Raw genomic sequence first — 27,405 nt, 5'->3', positions numbered from 1 at the left:
CTGAAAGGAAAATTTTATATGACGGTGGTGAGACCCGCAGTGCTATATGGCGCTGAATGTTGGCCATTACAAGAGAAGCATAATAATAAGTTAAGTGTTGCCGGGATGAGAATGATTAGGTGGATGAGTGGCTTTACACTTAGAGACAAAATGCGAAATTAATATATCCGTGATAGGGTTGGTGTAGGTCCTGTGACGGACAAAATTAGAGAAAGTCGTCTTAGATGGTTTAGTCACATTAAACGTCGACCATATGATGATCCGATTAGGAGAGTAGATGTTTTAGATTTGACTTTTGTTAAGAGAGGCAGAGGTAGACCTAGGAAGACTTGGGCTTATTGTATTAAAAATGATCTTAATTTACTAGAACTAAATGGAAATATGACACTAAATAAGACGCAATGGAGAAAAAGGATTCACTTAGCCAACCCCACGTAGTGGGATTAAGGCTTTGTTGTTGTTGTTGTACTCTTGTTTAAAATTCTACAGTACGTGGCGTGCTTTGAGGTCTGTCTCATTACTTTTTATAGAAAAATCACAATGCGGCTTGCACTTCATTGTCCCAAGGTGAGGCATACGCCTCAAGTCACGCCTCACCTCAAAAAATGCCTCAAATGTTTTAGGTTAATCAACAAAATTAAAAATAATACCAATAAACCTCATTTATCAACATTCACACACGCTAAATAACAAGAAACAAAAATAAAAATATCCATAAAAATGTCTGTAGTTGAAATTATATATAATATAGTTGTTAGTTTGATTAAAATTTTTATTGATGATTACTCATTAAAAAATATTTGCTTTTCACTTAGAAACAAAATGAGACAAGAATATATCCGTGATAGGGTTGGTGTAGCTCCAGTGACAGACAAAATTAGAGAGAATCGTCTTAGATGGTTTGGTCACATTAAACGCCGACCATTTGATGATTCGATTAGGAGAGTAGATGTTTCAGATTCGACTTATGTTAAGAAAGACAGAGGTAGACCTAGAAAGACTTGATTATATTGTATAAAAATGATCTTAATTTATTAGAATTAAATGAAAATATGACACTTAATAGGACACAATGGAGAAAAAGGATTAATGTAGCGGAACCCACTTAGTGGGATAAATGTTTTTTGTTGTTGATATTGTTGTACTCATTAAAAAATTGAAAATAATTGGCATTGAATATAATAAGGAATGAGATATGACTGAAAATAAAACACTAATTTGATGTTAGGATATTTACAAGGTACTTCTAAACTTATGCAATTTATTACTTTATACATAGTTAAAATGTTGTTATATTATTATTTAATGTGCTAATAAATTAGAATAGTAATTTATTATTTCTTAGTCTACACTTTATTATTTATGCAATATTTATTAGTTATACAATTTTTTTAAATTTGTGGCTTATGCCTCATCTTACGAACAAAAAATATCTTAATAGTCAATTGTGCAATTTTATACATTGGATCTTACAAACCCAATGCTTATGCTAAATGTATAATTCCAAATTTAATTAAATGCAAAATACCTTTTAAGGTTTTAGCCCTTGTAAAGATCTAAAGAGGTCCATTGAAAGGTTTATGAAAAGAGTTGAGAGGCACAAGTTGGTGAGTTGGCACAAAAAAGCTTCTTTGCAAGTTGGCAAAGATATGAAGTTAATCGTGTATATTAATTGAGATCTATTGTAGAAGCAATTGAGTAAATTAGTGAGGTTATGAGCATGATTTATTGTGGGAGATGATTAATCATGAAGCGTGCCTGTGATGCAGCTAATTGATGAGAGAGAAGTGGGGAAGTGGATCATTGAGGGAGCAATGAGTGCTAGAGAGCTGATTGAGTTAGCTTAGTGCTTTCCTTTTCTTTCTACAATTTTAGAAATAAAATTGGGATATTTTCTTGAATTAAGACAAAAAAAAATATTGTGCAAGCTACATAGGATTCTCTAATTACTAGTTAATTGCATCTGCACCAAAATGCATTTTGATTAAAAAAAAAATGTTATTTGATAACATAATGTAAAATTAATTAGCGTTTTATTTGGTGAGGGGTCATGTTCTCCTTAGAGTGATAAGATATTTTAGGTTAGAATCCCTCAAAAAATTATAATGAAGTTCTTAGGAGGCTTGGGTTAGGGTTTGGAATGACAAATCTTGGAGAAAATTGTTGTTATGGGCCAACCATACATTGTGCAAGTCCAAAGCAGAAAACTCTAAATATAAGTTTCAGTCATTATCTCCGTTAAAAATATGCATGTAATGTTAGGTTGTTTGATGCATTATTGCATGATAAGAAATTATTTATATTGGGAAATTTTAAACCTAGCATTTTTAGTAATAATTTATTGCTCTAAAATGGTACAATGAAAAATGGGTCAATATCATAGCAGTTGGTAGTTCAATTTTAGGCAAATGAATTTTAGGCTCACTTATATCTCCTAATTTGTCATCGAATGAGGTTTATCATTAGTGAGCTTCCTATCATTCTCGTTCTCTTGATTATGATCCTCCTCTGAAAAGATTAGTTTGGCTTTGAATTGATATGTCTTATCTAACAAAATTTTAAACAATCGACATTTTTGTTATTTTTAAAAATTGATTGAATGAATGTTTTAACATTGCTGACATTATTTGGGGAGAGTCAGGTCCAATAGGTCATTTTTGGGTAGATTAACGAGTGTATTGAGCTATATTCTTGGTAATTAAATTCTCAAAGGTGTTCAAGTAATTAATGACATGCAAATTCCATTGCCTATGATTTGATTAGTTGCCCATGGAGCTTTTTATCATGTTGATTGAGACAATACTATGATCTTAACATTTTTTTTTCTTTCTAATTTCTCTTATTTGCCAAGATATTACATCAATAAAGTTTTGCGTGGCCCATAAGCTTTGATTTGGCAAAAGCCACTATTTAATAATCATCCATTTGGTATCAATCAATGTAATCATCAATTCGGTTATGTCAGTTAAGGAATTTGTTAGGATTATGATAATATTAAAAATGGGAGCTTTATCTTAACTTAGTCGCGTGACCAAAATCATCAGCATTCTAATATGATTCTCTTCTATAAAATAGTTCTTGTTCCCTAAGTTCAGTCTAATTTGGGGATTCTTAACTACAGGAAAATCTTAGGATGGGTGGGTTGGGCTAGTGCTATAAGTGATGTTTACAGCCTAAGGTGTAGTTTGGTAAACTGGCCTATTATGGCTCCAAGGGATTGTTGGACTTTCCTTACCATAACATTTAGGTCTCTAATAATTTTTGTCAATCCTTCGAATTGCTCTATATTTGTTGATTTAGATGAGATGGTGTGTTGGTAGATTGATACTACAAACACTCCAGTGGTGTCGGTAATTAATTAAATTAAAATATGATTTCAAGTGTGGGTACTTATTATTGTGAGATTTCAGATAATATGAAAGCATATAAATTTGATTTTAATAAATTAAATGAAATAGTTTGAAATAGTAAAGGCTAACTAGTTCATTATAAATATATAATTATAACTCTTATATTATGATCAATATCATATATGAATTATTCTAAAAATATTTTTAGAACTCATTTCATCATTTAAGTGATTTATGTGGGGTAGGTTCAGGTAAAAGGTTAGGTCAATTAATTATAAATAACTAATTGAAGGAATATCACAAATTCATAGAATTATCAATTAACCTATTGAACCTTTTAAATAATATAAAAATGCACCGCATAATGGAGAAATTAACATAAGAATGAATTTACCCAATCACCAATAAAGAGAAGCTTCTTTATGCAAGTGTTCCTCCATAATTCACGCTTTCACTAACCTTGTGCTTTGATACCAGTTTTGGTATAGTCATAGGATATTTTGAGTTTGGAAGTTCTTAAGGATGTCATGGGAAGTTAGGCTTCGATTAGGGTTTGCAAAGGTGGATCTATGAGAAAACCTAATTATGGATCGGTTATATATTTTTTAGCCTGAGAGTAGAAAATCTTAGATTTGAGTTTAGGTCATTTGTGTATAGAATATGTATAACTTGAGGGCTTGAACCCATATAGGAACTTGAGAAAACTGTGTCTAATTATTTCATGATTTTTGTTGACCTTTAGATTTTTTTTTTTTTAATGATTTTAGGACCAGACTTAGTTATGCGTAAAGTAAAAAAGCATGGCTTTGGAAATGAAATGGCTTAAAATAATTATAAAAAACTTTGAAAGTGGCAGAGTGTTGTCTCTGAATTTACTCTGAAGTTGATTGTAAATTTTTGACAGGCTTTGATAGGTCCAAAATCATGTGAAATATGACTACGTCTTGTGTAGGGCATGCATTGGCCGATCACACCATTAAAGATTTGCCAAAGATTTTTGTGGTGAAAAATTATGAAAATTATTGAAAGATGCTGAATATGTAATACAATATTCCATAGGTAGAAATTAGAAAAAAGATTGCAAATAAAAAGGCTTTCACTCATATGAGAGAGAGTTTCAGGAAGACCACAAAGTCTCTAAGCCTCTACACCTTTGAAAGAACTCCAAATTTCAAATTTAAGCAATAAAATTCTCGTTAATGTAACATACAATCGAATATATAGTCTTCTTACAAACTCTAATGCAAGAAAAGAAAAATAAGAGGACGAGAGGAGGCCCACCCACTTGATTTGAATTGAGGGCAGAGAGTTTCTCCCTTTTAGTTGACCATAACTTGTGAGAATTATATAGTTAATTTTCTTTTTTTATGTGCAAATAATATTATCTCCATTAGTTTAGTTTTTTCCCAGATGATTTCAAAATTTAATCCATGTTCGTTTAAATTAAAAATGTTTTCCTTCATACAACCTAATGGAAATAAAACACTCAAAAGTGTTATAATCAAAGTTTGGCTCTTCATGTTCTTGGTGATAGACCCATTATTTTTCTTGTAATTTTGACTCCTTTTGATTGGACTATGTGATGCATTTTCATTTTTTTTAGTTTTTAATATTTTCTTATTCCAAAATGGATGTTTGAGTTGAAGTAATAGATATCTATACTTCTTTTAAGTTGGTTAAATTTTTACACACATACATTAAAAATATTTGTAAAACAAATAGCCTAAAATATTAATTAATATTGGAATAAAATGTCTTTTTTCTATTTAGAAATTTTAATTTACTCATTAAAAATCTATTCATTGGTTTTGATTAAATATCTAGTTAAAAAGTTTATTATAATTTTGATGCACTACTTTTCTCCAAAAAAAAAACATGCAATGTATGATAAATTAATAAATTTTAAATATTTAAAATGATTTTATATGTTTTAAAATTTTTTATAAATGAAGTTATGAACCATAAGTATATTAAAGTATTTATATTATTATTATGAGTTACATATATTGATATTTATTGTAAAATAAATTAAGATAAACAGATTTGTGGATTTATATTTTACATAATTGCTCAATTTGGGCAAATATCCTCTTATTTTATTTGTCCAAATATCATCAAAAGTTCATTTGGGATATAAATACCCTAAAAGTGCGTAATCCTACATGAAATATTGCCATCCACTTGCTCAGAATGCAGAGAAATACTATTCGTTTGTACTTTTTCTGTATCAAACCTTACATCTCTTCCCATAGTCCTTGTTGATTTCTCAATGAGATTTCGTCTCACATCACTTGGAGAAAATCATGAAAATTGAGTTGGATGAATTAGTTTATGTGGATATTGATAGATATGGGTGTTATTTGTTTTAATATTTTCATTCTATAATGAGATATAATTATATGATATGACTTTTATTTATTACATCGAAGACAAATTTTGAAGATTTAATTTACTTTGATAATCTGAATGTAGAACCAAACTTTAGGGTTTCATGAAATAGGTTTGAATAAGATTCAAGCAATTGTTGGAAAAAGTGTTATCTTTATTATTTTTGCTGATTTAAAGAACTTTATGGCCCAAAGCGGTTTGAACCTTATTTGAACCAGTTTCAAACCTTTTTTGAACTTTCTTCGAATAGTTCAACAACGTCCAAATTTGATTCAAACTTTGTTTGATCTGGTTATGAATAATATTTGATTGCAAATCATACAATCTTTTCTTTCTATTCAACCCTTGGTTCAAACCTTGTTTGATAGTTGATTTAACTTATTCGTTTTCGATTTGAATAAGTTTGTAACTATGTTTAATAATGTTTTTACTTTTTTATCGAACCTTGTTGAAACTTCATAGTTATCTTGCTTGTCATTAGTTTTATAAGTTTATAGTGCTTTCAATCTCCATTTTAGTCAAGCATTAAAATTCATAGTGGAGAATGAAAAGAACACAATAAAGTTAGCTGGATCGTTTGTGGGAAACAAAGTTAAGGGTTGATTGTTCCAAGTAAGTGTTCATTTGAAAAACTTAATAGATTTTCTGCGCCTATATTTAGAGAAGGATTAGAACTATTTTAATTTGAAGTTGGTGTTGTATCATTCTATTGGAGCACAATCCAATTTATTAATTCTTTTCATATCAATAGCATTAAAATCAGAACTTCTAATCTTCATCAATGAAATTTTTATATCATTTCAACTCTATTCTTCTATTTGTACTTTTAGTTTCCCAAAAAGTTTTTAATTTCATATTATCATCACGGCCAATGTAGTCCTATGCGGATAGAGCCGATTGTTCCAAATGAGGTTGATTGAAGACCAGTCAGCTCTGTACCTACTAATGATGACTGGATTTTAATTTTGAGAGCAAGATGAAGGTGATGCTAAAATCATTCAGGATGAAAATGTTCATGGCTTTATATATGCTTTAATACTGTAAAGCTTTTATTAGAGAGACTCTACCATATGATATAGCTGAGAGTTATAAACAGGCAAAATCTTTTAAGTATTGTTGTGCCGTAAATCTGAAAATAACTTTTCATGAGATGGAGAGTACATGGGTAACTCACTCTATGATGGTCGATTCCTTAAAATATGTCTAATTTATTGGCTTTTGATATAATGGCATCATGTCGAGTATATCTTTTTCCTGTATAGAAGTTGGGCAAATTTGAGAACATGCATGTATGAATAAGTTGCATTTGTTTGCGATGAAAAAAAATTAAATTCAAGTTGAATAAATCTCAGATATATTTTTGGTACGTCTAATCTACTTCTAAAAAAATTAAATAGAGCATGCAAGTTCGATTGTTGGTAAGGTCAAGTTTGAGGTTCAGAGCTTTCGTTCAGAACATAGTTGTCTGGATGTTAGAGGTAAAAATCGTTGACAAGCTCAATCATTATCTTTTTAGGCATTATGGAAAAGTCTGTTTGATTGAGACCTTAATTTGTAACTAAAGGCTATAATATCTAATTTTATGAGGAACTACATGGTAGATTTATCTTGTGAGATTGTTCGGTGGTATCATGTACAGTTAATCACCTATATAAGAGACGCGCTTAGAGCTTTCTTTTTCAAGCTATAATCATATATTTTCATGCTAAACAAGAAAAGTTCAACCACCATAACTGTTATGCAACCACTCCATATCTTTTAAATATATTTTTTTTGGTTCTTATATTCATGTCTTTAAAGGTGCATGTCACGCATATTCATGTCTTTAAAGGTGCATGTCACACAGTGCTTACTGTAAATGAAATATTTCTTTCTATTATGTCTGGATATTGCCATATCTATGGCTTAAGATGTGAATATAAGCCAATGCCTTTGATTAAGTGCTTCCGAAGGCTTATCATGGAGCTTGTGCTCATCAAATTATGATGAATATTGCGACAGCAAACAACTGTTATAAGGAATGTCATTTGTTTCGGAAAACTTATGTATGGGCTGAGTTCTATTGACATCCTGATAAGATCAAATTTCAGCCATTGTTGTCTAGTTAGAGAATGAAGTTGATATTAAGAGGTGGGCATGTGCTATCTTTCTTAAGAATTAATACAATTTAATAAAGGTTTCTATTTCAGAAAGCTTTAATAAATCACAAAAAGTGCACGTTCCTGTCCAATAATCACCTTATAATATAGATCACAAAAATAGTTCTTTAAAAGTCATACCACCATATCATATGCAAAATTCACCTTATCAAATGAAATGGCAGAGGCATTGTACAAACTCTCAACCAAGGCTTAAGCATTAATTTTTTTACTCCGTTAGCCAATTAAATTTCGAGTACTTTATATTGGCCTTGATGGTGAGGTGAATATATAGAGGAAGACATACTCATATAGAATGTTTGATATAATGTGTATGAGCATGTATTGACTGTAGCTCATGTTAGGATGTCGTTATAGCTTATACTCCAGATTTTAAACTCAAGGTGCATGATTGAGTTCATATTCTAAACATATGTATTTCATGGGAAAGACGACACAATGGAGATTCTAGAATAAATAAGAATCATTTTCATTTTCCCATCATTAGTGAAGCCAAAGAGTAGTCAATAAAAGAAAAGTAAGGGACCTTCGAAGGGGTGGCAAGATTCGCCACAACGCTGTTGCAACTGATGTGGAATGAAAAAACCATATTCATGTTATTTGTAAGTCTTAATGTTAACCTCTACCAACTTGTTAATTTATGTAATCAATTTAGGTCTTTGTAATCCTATAATTTTTTTAAATGAGTATTGAGATTATTATTGATGATTATCGAGTTTATGTATTGATGTAATGGTGTTATTGAATATGATGTTAGTGATATATTTTGAATGTAATGCTAAATGATTTTCTTATTTATGATTATAATATTACCAGTCTTTGTAATGCTCTAATAGTTTGTTATGCTGTGAAGTTTAAATTGTTATATCATTTTGTTGATGATTGTCGAGGCTCTGTAATGTTTTACGCTATATTAAACAACATTTTTGAACTAAATTTTAACACAATTTACATATTGTTTGAAACTACTTAGACTAGTCCGATCCATGAAACATCTCGTGTGATTTCTTGATTTTTTGTCATAGCCCTCTTAGGAAATGAATCCTCTTCTTTTTTTTTCTATGTATAAACTCAATTAGTGCACCTGATTTATGCTCAATTTTGAGTTGATTATTCTTCAATTCCCCAACTAGAACAAATGCTCTTGTAGGAGGAGGGCATGAACTCATCTTAGTTTTGCGCTCATTGCATCTCTTCTTGTATTGCCTAAGCTTGACCACCTCTACCTATCTCGTTAGCAAAATTTATGGTTGTGTTTCTTCTTTGCAACTCTAATCGGGAGAGGCTAACGAGCAGTATTTATAAATGTCTTCCTCATCAGTTCTATGCACGAGTGCATGGCTATATATTGTTTGCATTGAAAATATTCAACATAACTGCCAAATTTAGTTGCCATTACTAGACATAGAAAACATTTGAAATATAATAGTGTATATGAATTCCATTATCATCTTGAAGTGGTAAAATATTTTTGCATGTGAACACTTTTATTACTCTTTCAGCTCAGTATCCCTATAGGTAATTCAATATATTCTTTCCTAGCTTTGAAATAGCTTCATAAGCCTAATACTGCTATGAGGTAGCAAATCCAATTATTGTATACCTTATTTGGCTTTCCTTCCCATTTTATTCTCCACCTTCAAGGCATTCCCATTAATTTAGATTCTCCTTCTCAAGCCCCTTAAATGCCCTCTTCCATGACATCTTTCCATGGGGATGCAAAAAAATCTTCCTCTCGCTCAACTATTATTAGCATCTTAGCAAGCAAAACATTGTTCCTCTTGTATATGTTGAGGGGCAAACCATCAACAACAAAGCAAAAGTGCTTCTAAGCATCTTCTCTAACACATATTCCATGTTGGCCTTTTCGGGCTCAATGTGAAGTTCTTGTTACCATCCTGATTATTTTCAACGACTCTTGTACTTCTAGTTATCTCTTCAACTATTTTCTTAGTGACAAAGCTACCAAACCTTCAATAATCATGGAAAATTTAAATAAGCACCAAAATTTATGTTCTTTGCTCCAATGAAAAAAAAAATTGCGTAATTATTTTTCTTTTCGTTTTCAACATTTATTAACAGAAGCTGATGTCCCTCTTCAACTATTTATGTTCTTTAAAACTGCATTTTTGGAAGAAGGAACAGGTGCTTATTCTTCAACATTTATTAACAGAAGCTGATGTCCATTAGACCCCAAACTGCATTTTTGGAAGAAGGAACAGGTGCTTATTGGGCACCATTTGTCCCTCCAAATAAAAGATCATGGGGCATATTTATCCAAATATGCACATTTTGAGGCATATTTATTGAAAATTCTCTTAATTAAAGAGTGCTTAAAGGATAAAAATTATTTATTTTTTGTTGCAAAGTAATTGAAAAATAAAAACAATGCAAGTAAATGGTGATAGAAATGAGGAGAAATTGATGACCAAAAGAATTTAGCAAAGATATAATAAGTTCGTTCTGAAAAATATTGAAAGGTCAACGTTCGAAATTGGAATTTAACACTTTCTGTTCTCATAACTCTATATATTTCATCCATGTATGATTATATTCATAATACATTCATAAAAAATATCCTTTTTATGCTTTTAATTCGAACTTCTAGAAATCTATACAGCCCTTAGAATTCAAAAATATGTATTTAATGTTTGTGGAAGCCTACGGAAAATTGGAATTTTTTTTAAAATGGATGGTTAGATTGGTATTATTGCATTCTAATTTTTGGAAAGTATAGATTAATGTAAGTTCATTTATATTATAAAATGAGATAAAAGGTGCGCTCTGAGTACATGGGGAAATGCCTGAACTTGTGTGGCAAATGCCTTGCTAGCCAAACGACTCATTTGGCTGCCCTGGAGGGAGCCCTTATTTATGTCTTTAGAACATAAAGTCACATGTACAATGCATCTAAAACATATTTATGCACACAAGTGTTCTATTCATCCAATATTCAAAGCAATATTTACTCATTTTATGGGACCATAGAATCAAAAGTTTTCTGCTCGAAGGGTTGCAGTGCCAATTTTGCCATATTTTTTTAAGCGAAATAATAATTTATTATTAATTTTTTCTCTTTTTTATCCTTGATGTAGCCATTTAGTTGAACTTACCAACCACACAACTATTCGTCTTGGGCTTCAAATTCTATATTTTTTTCTTTGAAATTTAGTTCATTGATGAATGAGTAGTATTGAACTCTCACTTGCTTTTCATATGTATTTGAGTTGACATGTTGGTAATTTGTCACTGTTCACTTCTCCTTGAAGCATTATACCATTAGAAGGGCAGAGTTGAGTATCTTTGTTACATAGTCTGAGTGAATATGATGCCCTTATATCGGAATGTTCAAGTTGCACTATCTGTAAATTCATCTTAGATTTTTTATCATTTGACATCAATAAGGCTAATGTTATTCTGTTTACACTTGTTTATTGTGATCCTTTGTTTTACAGGAGGCAAGTATTCTGGATTTCAAAACAGATTTTGCAGCTAATAATGGAAGATGCTATTGATGACTGGATTTTGAGGCAATTACATTGGCTGCGTAAAGAGGAAGTTATTGCGCATGGTATCCATTGGGTCCAAAATGTAAGAATTGAAACACTAGTTTGTCACTCCTCTATTTTGTTGAAGTGATATGGTTTCAATTCAGCAAATTGTATGTACATAATGGCATGTAATATATTAATCTCGAATGTTTGCATATTTAACCCTCAAATTTTTACTTGCTTAACCTCCTATGGTCTTTTTTTACTCAAATGCACATGAGCTTATGTAGCACGTTTATTTTTTCTCCATAGTGTTCATGATTTTTTTTCTTTTCAATTAATGTACTCTGTTGTGAGAAACAACTAACATCTTAGGCTCTCTAGGTGGTGGCTATTTTCTGAAGTTTCTCTGAAATAGTCTACAGACTGTATAGGCTTAACCTGGTAACCAAATAGTCAGACTTTATTTGGTGCATTAAAAAATTACATTTCTTTGGGCGTAAAATTCCATAATGTTTTGAGTTTACATGAAAGAAGGCTTTATATGTTTTATGCGCAATAAGATGATTACTTTTTGTGTACATTTTAGATTGCAAATGTTAGTGTTTAAATGTTTTCTGTTGTGCATTCAGAGAGGTAACATAAATTTCCAATGATTTTCATCATGATAATTTATTTTTATGAGTTTACATATTGAAAGAACTACTGAAATGCTAGTGGCTTGCTGATGCAATTCAAGTCTTTTGCCATGGTTGAAGTTATAGATCACATTATATACTGATTTGCTGCCTGTGCTTGTAGTCTACACAACAAATTATACAATGATTGTTTCCGTAGGGATATGTTTATTTGATGCAGTGAGGGGTTTAGAATAAAAGGATGTTTTGATTTCCCATGGAAATGCAATGGTTTTAGTAGATTAGGCCCCAGAGATGTTAATAGAGTGATGGGTTAAGGATGAGAAAACAATGATGTCTCGGTAAGGAAGGCCACTGGAAGATGAAACAAAAAATAAAATGCAAACCATGTAATGGGTTTCCTTTTTTTTTCTTCAGATATCTGCATAGAGAGCGGAGGTAGGCACTCACGAAAAGAGGATAGCTTGAGAGGAGAACCAAAAAAGGGTAGTTGGAATGGAGATATTAATACATTGGGAAATACAGATATTTTTGAGGCAAAAATAGAGAAGAACACGGGTATATGAGAGCGAGAGAGAGAGAGAGAGAGAGAGAGAAGATGAGTAGTAGTTGTTGAAGTTCATAATGTGCTTCTATAAATTTTCCGATAGTGTACGCTGTAACCAACAAATGGAGTAATTGTGCTTGATTGTAGGACTCCTAATCTCATCATATAAAAATTTCTCAACATCCTATGTTATTGGAAATGCTGCTGATGGTAGGGATGTTGAAATTCCGCTCCAGAAATACCCATAGGAAGCTTGAAAGTGTCTCTATATGATAAGAAATCCCTACTATAGATATATGTTTAGCATTAATGTTGAAGACAAAGCAAGTATACAATTAAAATGCAAGAAATCCACAATCAAAATATCATGATAATAAAAATATAATATAAAATTGTTGAAGATATTTGATCAACTTATTACATTTTATTTTAACTTAGAAGTATTGTACACATGAATCATATATACAATGTAAAATTAAGTAATTAAGGGTCAAAATTTTATATAACAGTAATCCTTTTTATCATTATCTTATAATGTTATTTGGAAAATGAAAAACAAATGCTTAATTTGCTTCTGTGGCTTCTTTTAGGACAACTTCTTGACCAATTTTATGGATAAAAAAGCAGTAGACAAAAAATCAGTGTTCATTTTGATGAAAAAATTTAGAACTTTTTCTCTCCTTTTTTAGAATTTACTTTAGTAAGCTTCTTTTAGAATATACAGCTAGAAATGTCGATTCACACAGCAAATTTTCAAAAATTATACCAAATGAAGTATAAGTCAACCCAAAATGAAGCCTAAATGGGACCAAATTATAATTTTAATAACCATACTTTTTAGTTTTATATTTTGAAGCATACATACTAGTACATATTTCATTCATTTTATTATTTAAAACATAAGTTATTTTTAATTTTATTACTGGTTTTAATATGATATAAATACAATATCATAAAATAATTAAGTTTTATAACATTTTGAATATTTTTATTGTAGTTGTAATTTCCTAAATTATTTTGATAACAAATAAAAACAATATTTAGTGATTGTATATATTTTTATGTCTTATAGTAGTTTTCATATAAATATATAATATTTTAACAGTAAATTGAGGGATGTTTGTACCCCTCATTTTACATTATTTATTTAATTAGATTTATGATGATTGAACTTTTGATTTTATAATAGAAAAGACATTATGCACAATAAATGTGTATACATGCTATTTTAAAACTATTGGTTTTACATTAACGTAATTTCATATTTTTCCTAACACTATTTAAATTAACCATCTTATAACAAGGCATTTAAATCTTGCAAGGTAATATGATTTCATTATGAAATAAATCTGCATGGCCTGACTAGACCGAACATTCCTTTGATTAGCATTATGTTGAACCCTACTTTCGAGTGTACCTTCTTTTCCATGTATGTCTCTAGGACCTCTTCCCACTTTTGGCTTAGTGAGGGTTATACTGTAGCGATGAAACATCTAAAAGGTTCAATCTCATGATAGTTGGAAAAAGTCATGATGATAACACACTTTGAGGAGCTTCGAGATCATTTTTTTTTCTTTTGATGCTAAATCCCTTTTTTTTGTTGAGCTTATAGAGCTGACGAGTAGCATAGAAAAAATCACTACCCCTCATCTCTCCCTTCCTGCTAAAAGAAAAAAGTAATCTTTTACATGCTATTTTAAAACTATTGGTTTTACATTAACGTAGTTTCATATTTTTCCTAACACTATTTAAATTAACTATCTTATAACAAGGCATTTAAATCTTGCAAGGTAATATGATGTCACATAAATTGAGTAATGATTTTGTCCAAAGTATCTCATTATGAATTAATCTGCATGACCTGACCAGATCGAACATTCCTTTGATTAGCATTATGTTGAACCCTACTTTTGAGTGTACCTTCTCTTCCATGTATGTCTCTAGGACCTCTTCCCACTTTTGGCTTAGTGAGGGTTATACTGTAGCGATGAAACATCTAAAAGGTTCAATCTCATGATAGTTGGAAAAAGTCATGATGATAACACACTTTGAGGAGCTTCGAGATCATTTTTTTTTCTTTTGATGCTAAATCCCTTTTTTTTGTTGAGCTTATAGAGCTGACGAGTAGCATAGAAAAATCACTACCCCTCATCTCTCCCTTCCTGCTAAAAGAAAAAAGTAATCTTTTACATGCTATTTTAAAACTATTGGTTTTACATTAACGTAGTTTCATATTTTTCCTAACACTATTTAAATTAACTATCTTATAACAAGGCATTTAAATCTTGCAAGGTAATATGATGTCACATAAATTGAGTAATGATTTTGTCCGAAGTATCTCATTATGAATTAATCTGCATGACCTGACCAGATCGAACATTCCTTTGATTAGCATTATGTTGAACCCTACTTTTGAGTGTACCTTCTCTTCCATGTATGTCTCTAGGACCTCTTCCCACTTTTGGCTTAGTGAGGGTTATACTGTAGCGATGAAACATCTAAAAGGTTCAATCTCATGATAGTTGGAAAAATTCATGATGATAATGCACTTTGAGGAGCTTCGGCATCAATTTTTCTTTTTCTTTTGATGCTAAATCCCTTTTTTTTTTTTGGAGCTTATAAAGCTGGTGAGTAGGATAGAAAAATCACTACCCCTCATCTCTCCCTTCCTGCTAAAAGAAAAAAGTAATCTTTTACATGCTATTTTAAAACTATTGGTTTTACATTAACGTAGTTTCATATTTTTCCTAACACTATTTAAATTAACTATCTTATAACAAGGCATTTAAATCTTGCAAGGTAATATGATGTCACATAAATTGAGTAATGATTTTGTCCAAAGTATCTCATTATGAATTAATCTGCATGACCTGACCAGATCGAACATTCCTTTGATTAGCATTATGTTGAACCCTACTTTTGAGTGTACCTTCTCTTCCATGTATGTCTCTAGGACCTCTTCCCACTTTTGGCTTAGTGAGGGTTATACTGTAGCGATGAAACATCTAAAAGGTTCAATCTCATGATAGTTGGAAAAATTCATGATGATAATGCACTTTGAGGAGCTTCGGCATCAATTTTTCTTTTTCTTTTGATGCTAAATCCCTTTTTTTTTTTTGAGCTTATAAAGCTGGTGAGTAGGATAGAAAAATCACTACCCCTCATCTCTCCCTTCCTGCTAAAAGAAAAAAGTAATCTTTTACATGCTATTTTAAAACTATTGGTTTTACATTAACGTAGTTTCATATTTTTCCTAACACTATTTAAATTAACTATCTTATAACAAGGCATTTAAATCTTGCAAGGTAATATGATGTCACATAAATTGAGTAATGATTTTGTCCGAAGTATCTCATTATGAATTAATCTGCATGACCTGACCAGATCGAACATTCCTTTGATTAGCATTATGTTGAACCCTACTTTTGAGTGTACCTTCTCTTCCATGTATGTCTCTAGGACCTCTTCCCACTTTTGGCTTAGTGAGGGTTATACTGTAGCGATGAAACATCTAAAAGGTTCAATCTCATGATAGTTGGAAAAATTCATGATGATAATGCACTTTGAGGAGCTTCGGCATCAATTTTTCTTTTTCTTTTGATGCTAAATCCCTTTTTTTTTTTTGAGCTTATAAAGCTGGTGAGTAGGATAGAAAAATCACTACCCCTCATCTCTCCCTTCCTGCTAAAAGAAAAAAGTAATCTTTTACATGCTATTTTAAAACTATTGGTTTTACATTAACGTAGTTTCATATTTTTCCTAACACTATTTAAATTAACTATCTTATAACAAGGCATTTAAATCTTGCAAGGTAATATGATGTCACATAAATTGAGTAATGATTTTGTCCGAAGTATCTCATTATGAATTAATCTGCATGACCTGACCAGATCGAACATTCCTTTGATTAGCATTATGTTGAACCCTACTTTTGAGTGTACCTTCTCTTCCATGTATGTCTCTAGGACCTCTTCCCACTTTTGGCTTAGTGAGGGTTATACTGTAGCGATGAAACATCTAAAAGGTTCAATCTCATGATAGTTGGAAAAATTCATGATGATAATGCACTTTGAGGAAGGTAAATTCAACCACCTTATGGGGATGGTTCCTGAACTTTGAAAACTGAGCTAGCATGTGTGGGAAGTCGAGAATTTCATATTTATGTCATAGTTGATTAATTCCATGAGGACCTTTATTGGTTGTTGTTACCTATTTCTTCCATCTGCAAGTGCTCTCTAGACGGTTGTTCACAATACTTACTTGGAAGTGGGTTTTTATGGACAACTATATACAATTTCTAATAAGATTTGTGAGGCTAAACATGAATTGAAGATGGTGACCCAACACTCCAACAACTTGGTTGCTTATGGATGGAATCTGATCTCTACTATGACTAGCGTTGAGAATCTCCCGTAAGCCTTTTTCTTTTCTAGAAAATTTTGGAAATGGATATTGAGAATAGCCTTTTTCTTTTCTAGAAAATTTTGGAAATGGATCATGTGTTCCAATTTTTGGCTGTCCTGAATAAGAATATCAATGATGTCCGCGGTCGTGTATATGGTCATGACCCTTTTCTTTTAACCAGGGTAGCATTCATAGAGATCTGTCGCGACGAAAGCTCGAGAATTTTTATGCTTGACAACTCTACTTCAGACGAGTCGTTAGTCTTGGCCTCCAACTGTATTCCTAACTCTACAACGTCTTTGCGAGCCAATCGCTCCACATGATTTTTGCCACAAACCCTACCATACCCTAACAGATGTTGGAAGCTCCACCACTTTCAGACCCCATTATTCATTCTGATTTCATGTTTTCCTAACAATCGATTTTTCTCCACATTAGATCCCAAAATATTTGGATGCATTGTTTTTGGTTCGAAACACTGCCCCAACTAATAGTAAGCTTGATCTCCGTTCAATTAAATGTGTCTTCCTCGGCTATTCTGCCACTCAAAAAACCTATTGGTGTCTTGATCCTATCACCAGTAAAATTTATGTTAATGTTGGCATCTCCTTTATTGAAAATGTCCCCTTCCCTAACACTGCCTCAAGTGAGCGGGAGCTTGATTTTCTGGACACTGTTCCTTTCCCGACTTCTTTGGACATTTGGCTTACTCCTACAACCGTTGTGTCCGATGAATCTTCAGCCCTACTGGATTCGCCACCAGCCAAGACAACATCACCACCATTCTTTATCCATGTTTATACTCGTCATAATTGTTGAGAATCATCCCAATGCCCCTACCGTTAAGCCCGCTGCCCTACTGTAGGTTTTGTTGTCCGCTTCTGCCAACATCATCAGAACGATGCTCTCCGAACTTACGGGAGTCACTCCTGATGTGAGTGAAGATTTAAATTCCCCCATTATTGTACATGAACAGGTACGGTCATCCACTCTTTATCCTATGGTGAAGCACATCTCGTTCCACAGTCTTATCTCCGATCTACAAAGCATTTGCCACATCTTTGATGAATCTTTATCCCCCATCCGCTATTGAAGCAGCTTTGGCTGACCCCATCTTGGAAAGCTGTTGTCATGGACAAGATGAATGCCCTTCGACGCAACTATACTTTTGATATGATTGATCTTCACCTTGGAAAGAAAGCAGTGGGTTGAAGGTGAATTTTGAGCGCTAAATTTAACTTTGATGGATCTTTTGATTGCAACATGATGCGATTGGCTGTCGAAGGATATTGACAAACGTATGAAGTTGACTATGAAATGAAGTTTGCTTTGATATCTAAATTAAATATCATATGGGTCCTATTATCCTTAGCCGTGAATCTGAGTTGACCCTTACTTTAGCTGGACGTCAAGAATGTTTTCCTTAATGATGATCTCACCGAGGAGGTGTATATATCTCTCCCCATAATTTGACTCTACTTCTTCCCGTGTACAAGTTTGTCGTTTACGAAAGTCTATGGACTGAAGCAGTCCCACACGGGCCTGGTTTGAGAAGTTTACACAAATTGTATTGGGTCATGGTTTCTCTCGGGCCACATCTGATCATCTGTTATTTTTTCTCCATTCATTTGATAACCGTATTGCCATCCTCATCGTCTATGTCGATTACATCTTGCTCAAAGGTATTGATCTGTAGCCTTTGGAGTCTCATAAAGACATCCTTGCCGCGTCTTTTGAGATAAAGACTTGGGTTCTCTTTGGTAATTCTTAGGCATGAAAATAGCTCGATTCTTTTGAGGCATTATCCTTTCCCCGCACAAGTATGTGATATATTTACTGATTAAGACTAATCTACTTCTTTGCAAACCGATAGCTATCCCGATGGGCGCCAATGAGAAATTTGTGGATGATCTCAATGTTGTTCTGTTGAATAAAACACACTACCAATGCCTCGTGGGTAAGCTCATCTACCTCGCCTATACGCACCTGGACATTTGTTATGCCGTTGTTATTGTAAGCTGACCCATACAGGCATCGTCTCACCGCCGTCCATCTGATCCTCCACTACTTGAAAAGCACACCTGACTCAGGTTTGTTGTTCTCTCGTCACACCTCTGTCTCTGTTGCAGTTTATACAGATGTTGATTGGGTCAGGTCCGTTCATGATCTACGATCTACTTCGAGTTATTGCTCATTCGTGTTAGAGAAATTTTCACTTGGAAAAGTAAAAACAGTTCGTGGCTACCCATAGCAATACTAAAGTCATGTTTCTCTATATGTCCTTAGGGTGTGTGAAGTCCTCTGGTTGCACATCATCCTCTGCGAGTTACGTATGCTTGTCACCCTTCCTTTGCAACTTTTTGGTGACAATAAAGTAGTAATTAGCATTGCTTATAATTCAGTGCAACATGATTGTATCAAGCATGTGAAGATTGACCGTCACTTTATTAAAGAGAAATTTGATTTTCTGGAGATTTGCGTTCTGCTCTGTCCCATCCGATTAACTGGCCGAAATTCTCACAAAGAATCTTTTTTGGCCATTATTTGACGATTTTGAATCCAAGTTGAACATGATCTTTGTTTCAACTTGAGGGGGAGTGGTAGAAGTTATTAGTATTGATTTATTTTCTTTGCGATTATTTCTTATTTTTTTGCCTCTCCTTAAATATTCGTGTAGTAATTAGGAATTGATTAATTTTAAACGTGGAGATATGAGTGTTATGTCTTCCCTTTTTCCTCCCAGTATTTATTATGAATTGATTAATTGTAATCTTGAAAATATGGATTTTATGTATCTCCTATTTTAAAATACATGTAGCCTGTATTTATACGCCCTTTCACGTCAATAAAATTTTTCTCCTCAATTTTGAAAACCTACATAAGGTGATGTTTGAATTTACCATGATCCTAACGGAAATTTAAACTTATAGCAACCCTATAGTTGATGTTGACTCTTGCATGGAGTGTAAGTGTGATGTTTTAACTTGCATGGAGGCCAAAACTAATTTGAACTTTTAGAGGGCTTGAAGGTTATATGCTTTTTTGCTGGAGATATTCAAAGTCTTGACAATCATATGTGTCAAGTGCGAAATTGAACTTAGCCCTTACCTCTATTAGAAATGTTCGTGATTGCGCCCAGTGCCCAAACCAATACATGTTGACATTGGGATCTTACCCACGTCAAGAGTAACTGCATTTTTTTTTATGCTTCTTAGTTTTAAGAGACACGAGTAGAGTATCAACTTAGCCACCATTATATATTTGTTGAGGTGTGATTCAATTAGGATGGCTAAATTAATTAAGAATCTTCATGGCCTAACCCAACTCCTTGGCTATTTTCTTGTCTTATCATCTTGGTAGACATAAAGACGTCACTCTTAATGAAAGTAATTCGGTAATTTTTCTATACATTAATTTTTAAAATTTTTCTTATAGCTCTAACAGCAGAGACATTATTATTGATGCTAATGCTATCATATACATCATTAATTGGATAATCATGGAAATATATCATTAGTAAGGATGTGTTTGAAGGAATACTCATTGACAGAGTGGTTGACAATAAGCTCATAATCAATAGAGTTGTTGGAAGGATTATCATTTAAGAAATCGTCACTGCTCTAGTCTTCCTAGATGGGAGTAGGCCAACAATGGAACAATCGTTGATAAAATTTTATCTGGCATAGTCATTGTTGATGAAGTGGACTAATAATAAAGAAGCCGTCGAAATCATTTCTGGCATAATCTTCATCAATCGAGTGGACCGATGTTAGAGTTGTTGATGAATTTTCCTTTGATACAGGGGTTGCTGAAACACCTAACCATCAACAAAGTCGTTTTCACAGTGCTATCATTATAATGACCATCATCGACACAGTGGAACAATAAAAGTGATCGATTGAGTCATCATTGGCAAAAAAAATTGTTGATGGAGTGGACTGTCATTAGCAAAATCTTTGTTAGAGTTCTCATTAGCAGTCATTGTAAAGCAACCATTAACATAGCCACCATGGAGCTATTATTGAGTCATTCTTCATTGGCAAGTTATTCATTGATAAAGTGGATTTTTGAAGGAGCTGATTTTGATGGAAATGTCTCCTGGCCACACAGACATTTTTTGGTGGAAGGATTAGTTATATATTTGCTATTGATGTTGTCATCATTGACAAATGCATTGCCTACAAATTTACTATTTATGGAGAGACTATTAATGGATCATCAACCTTAAAATTTCAAATGCCCAAAGATTGCGTTATCATAATTATAAAGATCATAATATTAAATAACTTAAGAATTTGACCTTTATAATAAGTCTTGGAGATCCATTATGAGGCTCCAATGATGAGCCGTGGTCTCCAACTTCTTTAATGAAGGTACATTATTTTGTTTTGGGCTGAGAACTAAAAATGTCTTTCAAAGTATTGTATTAATTAATATGATGCTTTATTTGCAAGACACATGCCTCGTTAGTTGAACATATCCTCAAGCTATCTCATGACAATTTTGGCCAATCTTCCCTATTGATAAATTCAATTATTTTAGTGAAAACATTATATATGTTGAGGAGAAAATTTATTTATTGGATTTGTTTCTATGAAATATGAATGGAGGTCAGTCGTTAACAATAGCAAGGCCATCCAACAAAAGTCATGGAAGATTAGCACACAATAGACTTATACCTCCATTCTTCCAACTTGTGCCCTTTATGGATGAGGATGTGCAACCCAAGATTCTAAATGATCCTGTGATAAGCATTAACTATAAAATCCTTTGAATGCCATTGAAAAGCATACAAGTATAATCTTTTTTCACTTCATTAAAGAAATTACTACATTTAGAGCACTTGCATGCCATATAGTATAGGGTTACATGAGGAGTTCTGTCTGTTTTTTGAGGTTTAAGTGGCGATAGACATTTATAGTAGAATAGATCATAGATCTTATTAATTGTTGTTTGAGAAGATTCAAGTAGAGCGCTTGTATGACATGAATATGAAGCTTTGAGTGGCAATATACCTTTGTAGTTAGAGCACGTCTTGAGATAATGCATCTCTTTATAGATGGTTTGTCAAACGAAAGGTTTGTATGAAAATTTTTAGAATTGTTTGGGTTAGGGACATTTAGATATTTGTTTACATGTAGGCAACACAAGCAATTAGGCCCATTTATAATATTGTCAGGTGTGTGCATCCTTGGCACTCAAAGTAGTTGAAAGTTTGTCTAACGGGGTTAAGTTTCAAGGAGGGAATTAAAGTGAGTATGTTTCTCTTCTTCGTAATATAAGTTTTATTAATTTGTCGGATTTTGTATAAGCATTGCAATAGAATCGAGTGGCCCTGGGCTACATCCATTGCTACATATTACTTTTCATACTGTGAGCCTATTCGGTCCTTTATAGTTTAAGGGTTCCAATGAAGGATTTTATATGTGAGTTTAATTTTTGCTGAAGTATTGGGTTGCCTCCACTGAAATTTTCTAAAACCCATCTGTGCACGCACTTGTAAGTCAACCCTCACCTCCTCTACCAACAATTACAGGCGCTAGACCGCTTGTGATTGACTTTAAGAAAAAGGGTCAAGTGGGAAGTGTTGTAGTTAATAGAGAGAGCTCAAATGGTTTGTAAAGTATTAAGAAGGTATCGTTTAGGTTGGAAGGTGGTGGGTGTAAGGAGGAGATCTTCTCTCTCTTTTGCTATCAGGATTATTGGTTTTATGATTAAATTGAAATTCTTTTTTAATATTAAACCATCACCGACATATTACCTATTTTTTTAGATGAAAACAGGGAGATGGGCTATAGATGGTTTGAACATTTTATGGAATGAGTGATATTTACTCTCTATTTTAGCTTCAACAGCTAATAAATATGGTTGCGAATGGGTTGGTAGCTCACAACAAGTTGAGCTTGTGCTACCTGTTTCAATTGTGTCATGCTTTTCTTGGTTAATTATCATAATTGCCAACTTAATTGCCCAACTAAATGCAACTTGCAACAACATTGTGGTGTGTTCATTGCCGCTCTTTAACAGGAAATGAGTTTTGAGCTAAAGGCCTTGGTTAGAAATGTGTTCACCTTGATTTTTAGGTTTGATTTGCTAATAATATCAATTGGATTAGCAATAATTCTTGTTAGCCGATGTTTGAACTAGCAAAAGCATGGTTTTATCCTTCGACTTGGTGAATAATCATATTTATTTGTACACTCAACAGCTAAGACCTACAGGCCAACATGCAACTTGGCTCTTATAACTATGAATTAAGGTTTGTGTATTTTTAGAGTTTGTCAGTAAACATGGTAGCTCAACCTTTAGACTTATGAGTTAAGGGTGCTAGTTTGACCTTTAGGCTTATTAAACTTCTATGTAATGTTTTGGTCGTTGGGCTTATTGAGGCATTCGGCTACCAGAGCTTACGAGGTAATGTAATAGCTCCAATTCTTGCTTGTGAACTTGGGGTGCTGATTTGGCCCTTACATTTATTGTATTGGCAAATGAGATATAATTTGGTCCTTAAGACTTGTTGAGCAGCCAGAGAATTGTGTTTACTCAACTATTAGAGCAATTGAGGTTAAATGGTTGCTCGACCCTTAGCCTTCTGATTTGATGGTGTTGTTGGCTCATTGGCTTTTTGAATTGACAAGGAGATGTTCATTCGTTGGACTTATCACAGTGATATGTCAACTTGGTCATTAGTGCTTAGTTATTTGAGTTTTTGTGTTGAGGTATTTCTCCAATTTATCCTTTATGCTTGTTAAATTGAAATTTTAGCTCCATTGTAGCCTTCAAAGCTTTTTGTATTGGCATGATAACTCAATTTTTAGATATGTAACCTTATAATGCCAGTTTTTTTCTCGGGCTATTGGTCTTTTAAAGTTGATGAACCATCATGCATATATACGAACTTGTTTATTAGGATTATTGAATTTGTCTGGTATCAAAATTTGTCAAATCCTGCTTTTGAGCTTGTTTAACAAGTAATAAGGGGATGATTAAGTCCTTAAATTTTATTAAACCATTTTACTTATATCAACTTGGCTACACGAGTTTTTGAGTCGCAATGACAATGCAACTATTTAGCTTAAGACTTGTGAATGCGAACTTGTTCCTTAGTTTGTTAACTGGCTAGGGCATAATTTCATCCTGAGGTTTTTTAAACTATTATCACCTATCAAACTTGCCTAAAGCTTGTGAATTGGTAAGATAGCTCAGCTCTTAGGCTTATAACCTCAAATGTTTAGTTCAGCCCTTGAGTTTTGAATTAGTTAGGAGATAATTTGGTCCGTAAATTATTTTGAATCACCGTAAGTGTCCCAACTATTTCACTAATGTTTGTGAGTTGAGAAGGTTGCTTAACTTTTTATGTTTTTCAACCAAGTTATTCGACAAATTTGACAATTGTGCTTATTGAGCTTAACTTGATACTTGAACTCTGTTATTAGGAGTAGTGATCTTGATATTGATGTGTTGATTCGACTACTAAAGGTAGTCAAATCAATGAGGTAGCTCAAACTTTAGGGTTTATTTAGCTAATTTTTTTTTCTTTCAACTTCTACGGTTGCTCAAGTGAATTTGATATTTAAGCTTAAGTTTTTCCCTTGTTGAGCCTGAGATTTGAGTGTTAACTTAGATTTTGTATTATGTTGAACAATGAAATTCGTTCCTTATGTTTTTGAGCTAATTAAATTTGATGCCTCAACCACTTGACTTACTAAGTTTATATTGTTTGAATGACTCGGTATTTAGACTATTAAGTTAAAGTGTTATACATGAACTTGGCTACTAAAACTAGTGAATCCAAAAAATTAGCTCTGCTTGTCAGGTTGAGGAGCACAAAAGGTTTGGCATACTTTTGATCATTATCAAAGAGGTGCAAATATAAATCTAGATGCAAGAAGTAATATGTGATAAATTTAAAACCTCGGTATAATGGCTAAATTAAACCCATCATTAACATTTTTGATCATATGAGTATGGGTTGTCAATCAATTAAAGGATCTTGACTAAGGAACTTTGCTAGACTTGAGCCCCATTTGGTAAGTGTTGAAAATTGGTATCTTGTTTAGATTTTAGCCATATGACACAATTTTGCATTTGGATTTCTGAGCTGGAGTAACATAAAAAGTTTAGCCCTTACAACTAATTAATTAATGAAGGTGAATTTGATTAATTTAACCACTAGCCCAAGTGAAGTAAGAAATTTTATTTGACTTTTCTATGGACTTTTCAATCCTTGGAGCTGTTGTGACTATTTAATTGGTTTGACTATTATTGTCCCCTAGAGATTTTTCTTTTTTTTGGTTTAGCTCAACTTTGGCCTTTTTGTGCTTAAAATTGTCCACTTTTTTGGTAAAGGACTTTTGGCTTATGAACCAACTCCAACTTTGGGATTTTGGTTTTAGATAATGATGAGTTCGACCCTTGTAAGTTTTTTTTTTTGGGGAAGACTTGATCAGTTTAATAGAGCCGTTTGGCTTGTTAAATCAAGATAAACTATTTGGCTCCACTTTGAACTCGTTAAGCTAAAAAAATTACTTCTTATGGGGAAGACTTGATCAGTTTAATAGGGCCGTTTGGCTTGTTAAATAAAGATAAACTATTTGGCTCTACTTTGAACTCGTTAAGCTAAAAAAATTACTTCTTACTTGGAAGGGCACTTTTGGCATATGCTCCTGCTCTATTTGTGGGTTTATAAGTAGAGGGACTTAATCAGCCCGCCCCTTACTGCTTGCTCAACTTAGGGAACATTTTGTCTTAGTTCATGGACATATCAAACGAGTGAGTATAAAACTTTGTAAGCTTCTATTTGTAGAATACTAGAATGTTGAATCCACCTGATTAACTCTACCATCAGATTTGTTAGTTAGGAAAGACCTCGCTCAGTTTTTTTATTTAATGAGTTAATACATTTATAGAGCTTGTTGGATCCAGTGGAGACTTTTCCTTTAGGATTATAAATTAGAAGTGGCTTGGCTACATTCCTTGATTTATTGAGGTGATACATGCATTGTTGAAGCTTATTATTTGATCTATCTAATTAGCTCCAACCCATTTTTATAAATTAAGGAGAGACCTCTTGTTTCTTAGATTTACTGAGCTTAGTGCATATATGAGAGAATCTCATTATTAGATTTTAAGTGATTCATGTGATTATTTTTAGCATCTAGTTTGTGAGCTAAGATGGTGAACCCTCAAACTTGATGAGTGAATGAGTGTATATGCATGTAAGCTCTACTCTGCATGTGCCTGTTGAGCTTAAAGGATGTGTGTGTGTGCACGCATGCGTGGGTCCTCAAAGAAAATGTCTTTGTGTTGAGCTCCAATTTAATTGAATTATTTTTAGAAGTTTAATATCTTTGTGCAGGGAGTCTAAAAGAACTATATGTGATGCTAAAAATTCTGCTTTTAATGATCTTTACAATAGATTAGATACTAAGGAGGGTGAAAAATATATGTATAAACTAGCCAAACAAAGAGAAAAGAAAAGTAAAGATTAAACTCAAGTGTATTAAAGATGAAAATCAAAAAGTATTTTTCTTAGAAAAAAAAATTCAACATAGGTGGGTGAGTTACTTTGATAAACTTTTTAATGAAGTTTCTGAAAATACGATCGACCTTAGTGATTTTAATATCGTGAATAATAATAAAACATTTCATTTTTACCGTAGCATTAGTAAATAAGTAGTTGAGGAGGCTTTAAAGAAAACCAAGGGTGGAAAGTCTGTAGGTCCTGATGATATCCCAATTGAAGTGTGGAAATATTTGGGAGATTTGGGAGTTTCTTGGCTTACTAAACTCTTTAATATTATTTTAAAAACTAAAAAGATGCCTGAGGAGTGGAGGAAGAGTATTTTGGTCCCCATTTTTAAGAATAAAGGGGATGCACAAGAGTGTGCAAATTATAGAGGAATTAAGTTGATGTGTCATACTTTAAAGTTATGAGAGAGGGTAATTGAATATAGGTTAAGACGCATGACAAAGATTTCTTATAATCAATTTGGATTTATGCCGGGAAGGCTACTATGGAAGCTATACATTTATTGAGAGGTTTGATGGAGAAGTTCAGAGATAATAAGGAGAATATTTAGAAAAAGCTTACGATAAGGTTCCAAGAGATATCATTTGGAGAGTTCTTGAGAAGAAAGACGTTGATATGACTTATATTCCGGTCATTAAAGATATGTATGCTAGAACTGTTACTTGTGTTCAACCTGAAGGAGGATTGACCAAATAATTTCCTATTCCTGTTGGATTACATCAGGGATCGTCTTTAAGCCCATATCTTTTTGCTTTAGTTATGGATGGTCTTACTGGACATCTACAGGAGGATGTACCTTGGTGTATACATTTTGCTGATGATATCCTTCTCGTGGATAAAACGAGAGAAAAAGCCCAGAAAAAACTTGAATATGGAGGTCTACATTGGAGTCTAAA

At 32.8% G+C, this 27,405-nt stretch overlaps 1 protein-coding gene across 4 annotated transcripts in view; it reads left to right on the top strand.

The window, feature by feature from the left end:
• LOC110027981 overlaps nt 1–27,405 on the top strand; it is a 98,560-nt gene that overhangs the window by 50,185 nt on the left and 20,970 nt on the right. For all 4 annotated transcript variants that reach the window (XM_020729653.1, XM_020729654.1, XM_020729656.1 and 1 more), the window contains one exon: nt 11,353–11,488. In XM_020729653.1, the coding sequence (XP_020585312.1) occupies nt 11,353–11,488 (136 nt within the window). The remainder of the gene's footprint in view (nt 1–11,352; nt 11,489–27,405) is intronic.

Source organism: Phalaenopsis equestris, unplaced genomic scaffold (genome assembly GCF_001263595.1).
Source record: "Phalaenopsis equestris unplaced genomic scaffold, ASM126359v1 Scaffold000473, whole genome shotgun sequence".
Classification (NCBI taxonomy): Eukaryota; Viridiplantae; Streptophyta; class Magnoliopsida; order Asparagales; family Orchidaceae; genus Phalaenopsis; species Phalaenopsis equestris.
Note: the sequence above shows the minus strand (reverse complement) of the source record. Positions and strands in the feature narration are given on the sequence as shown.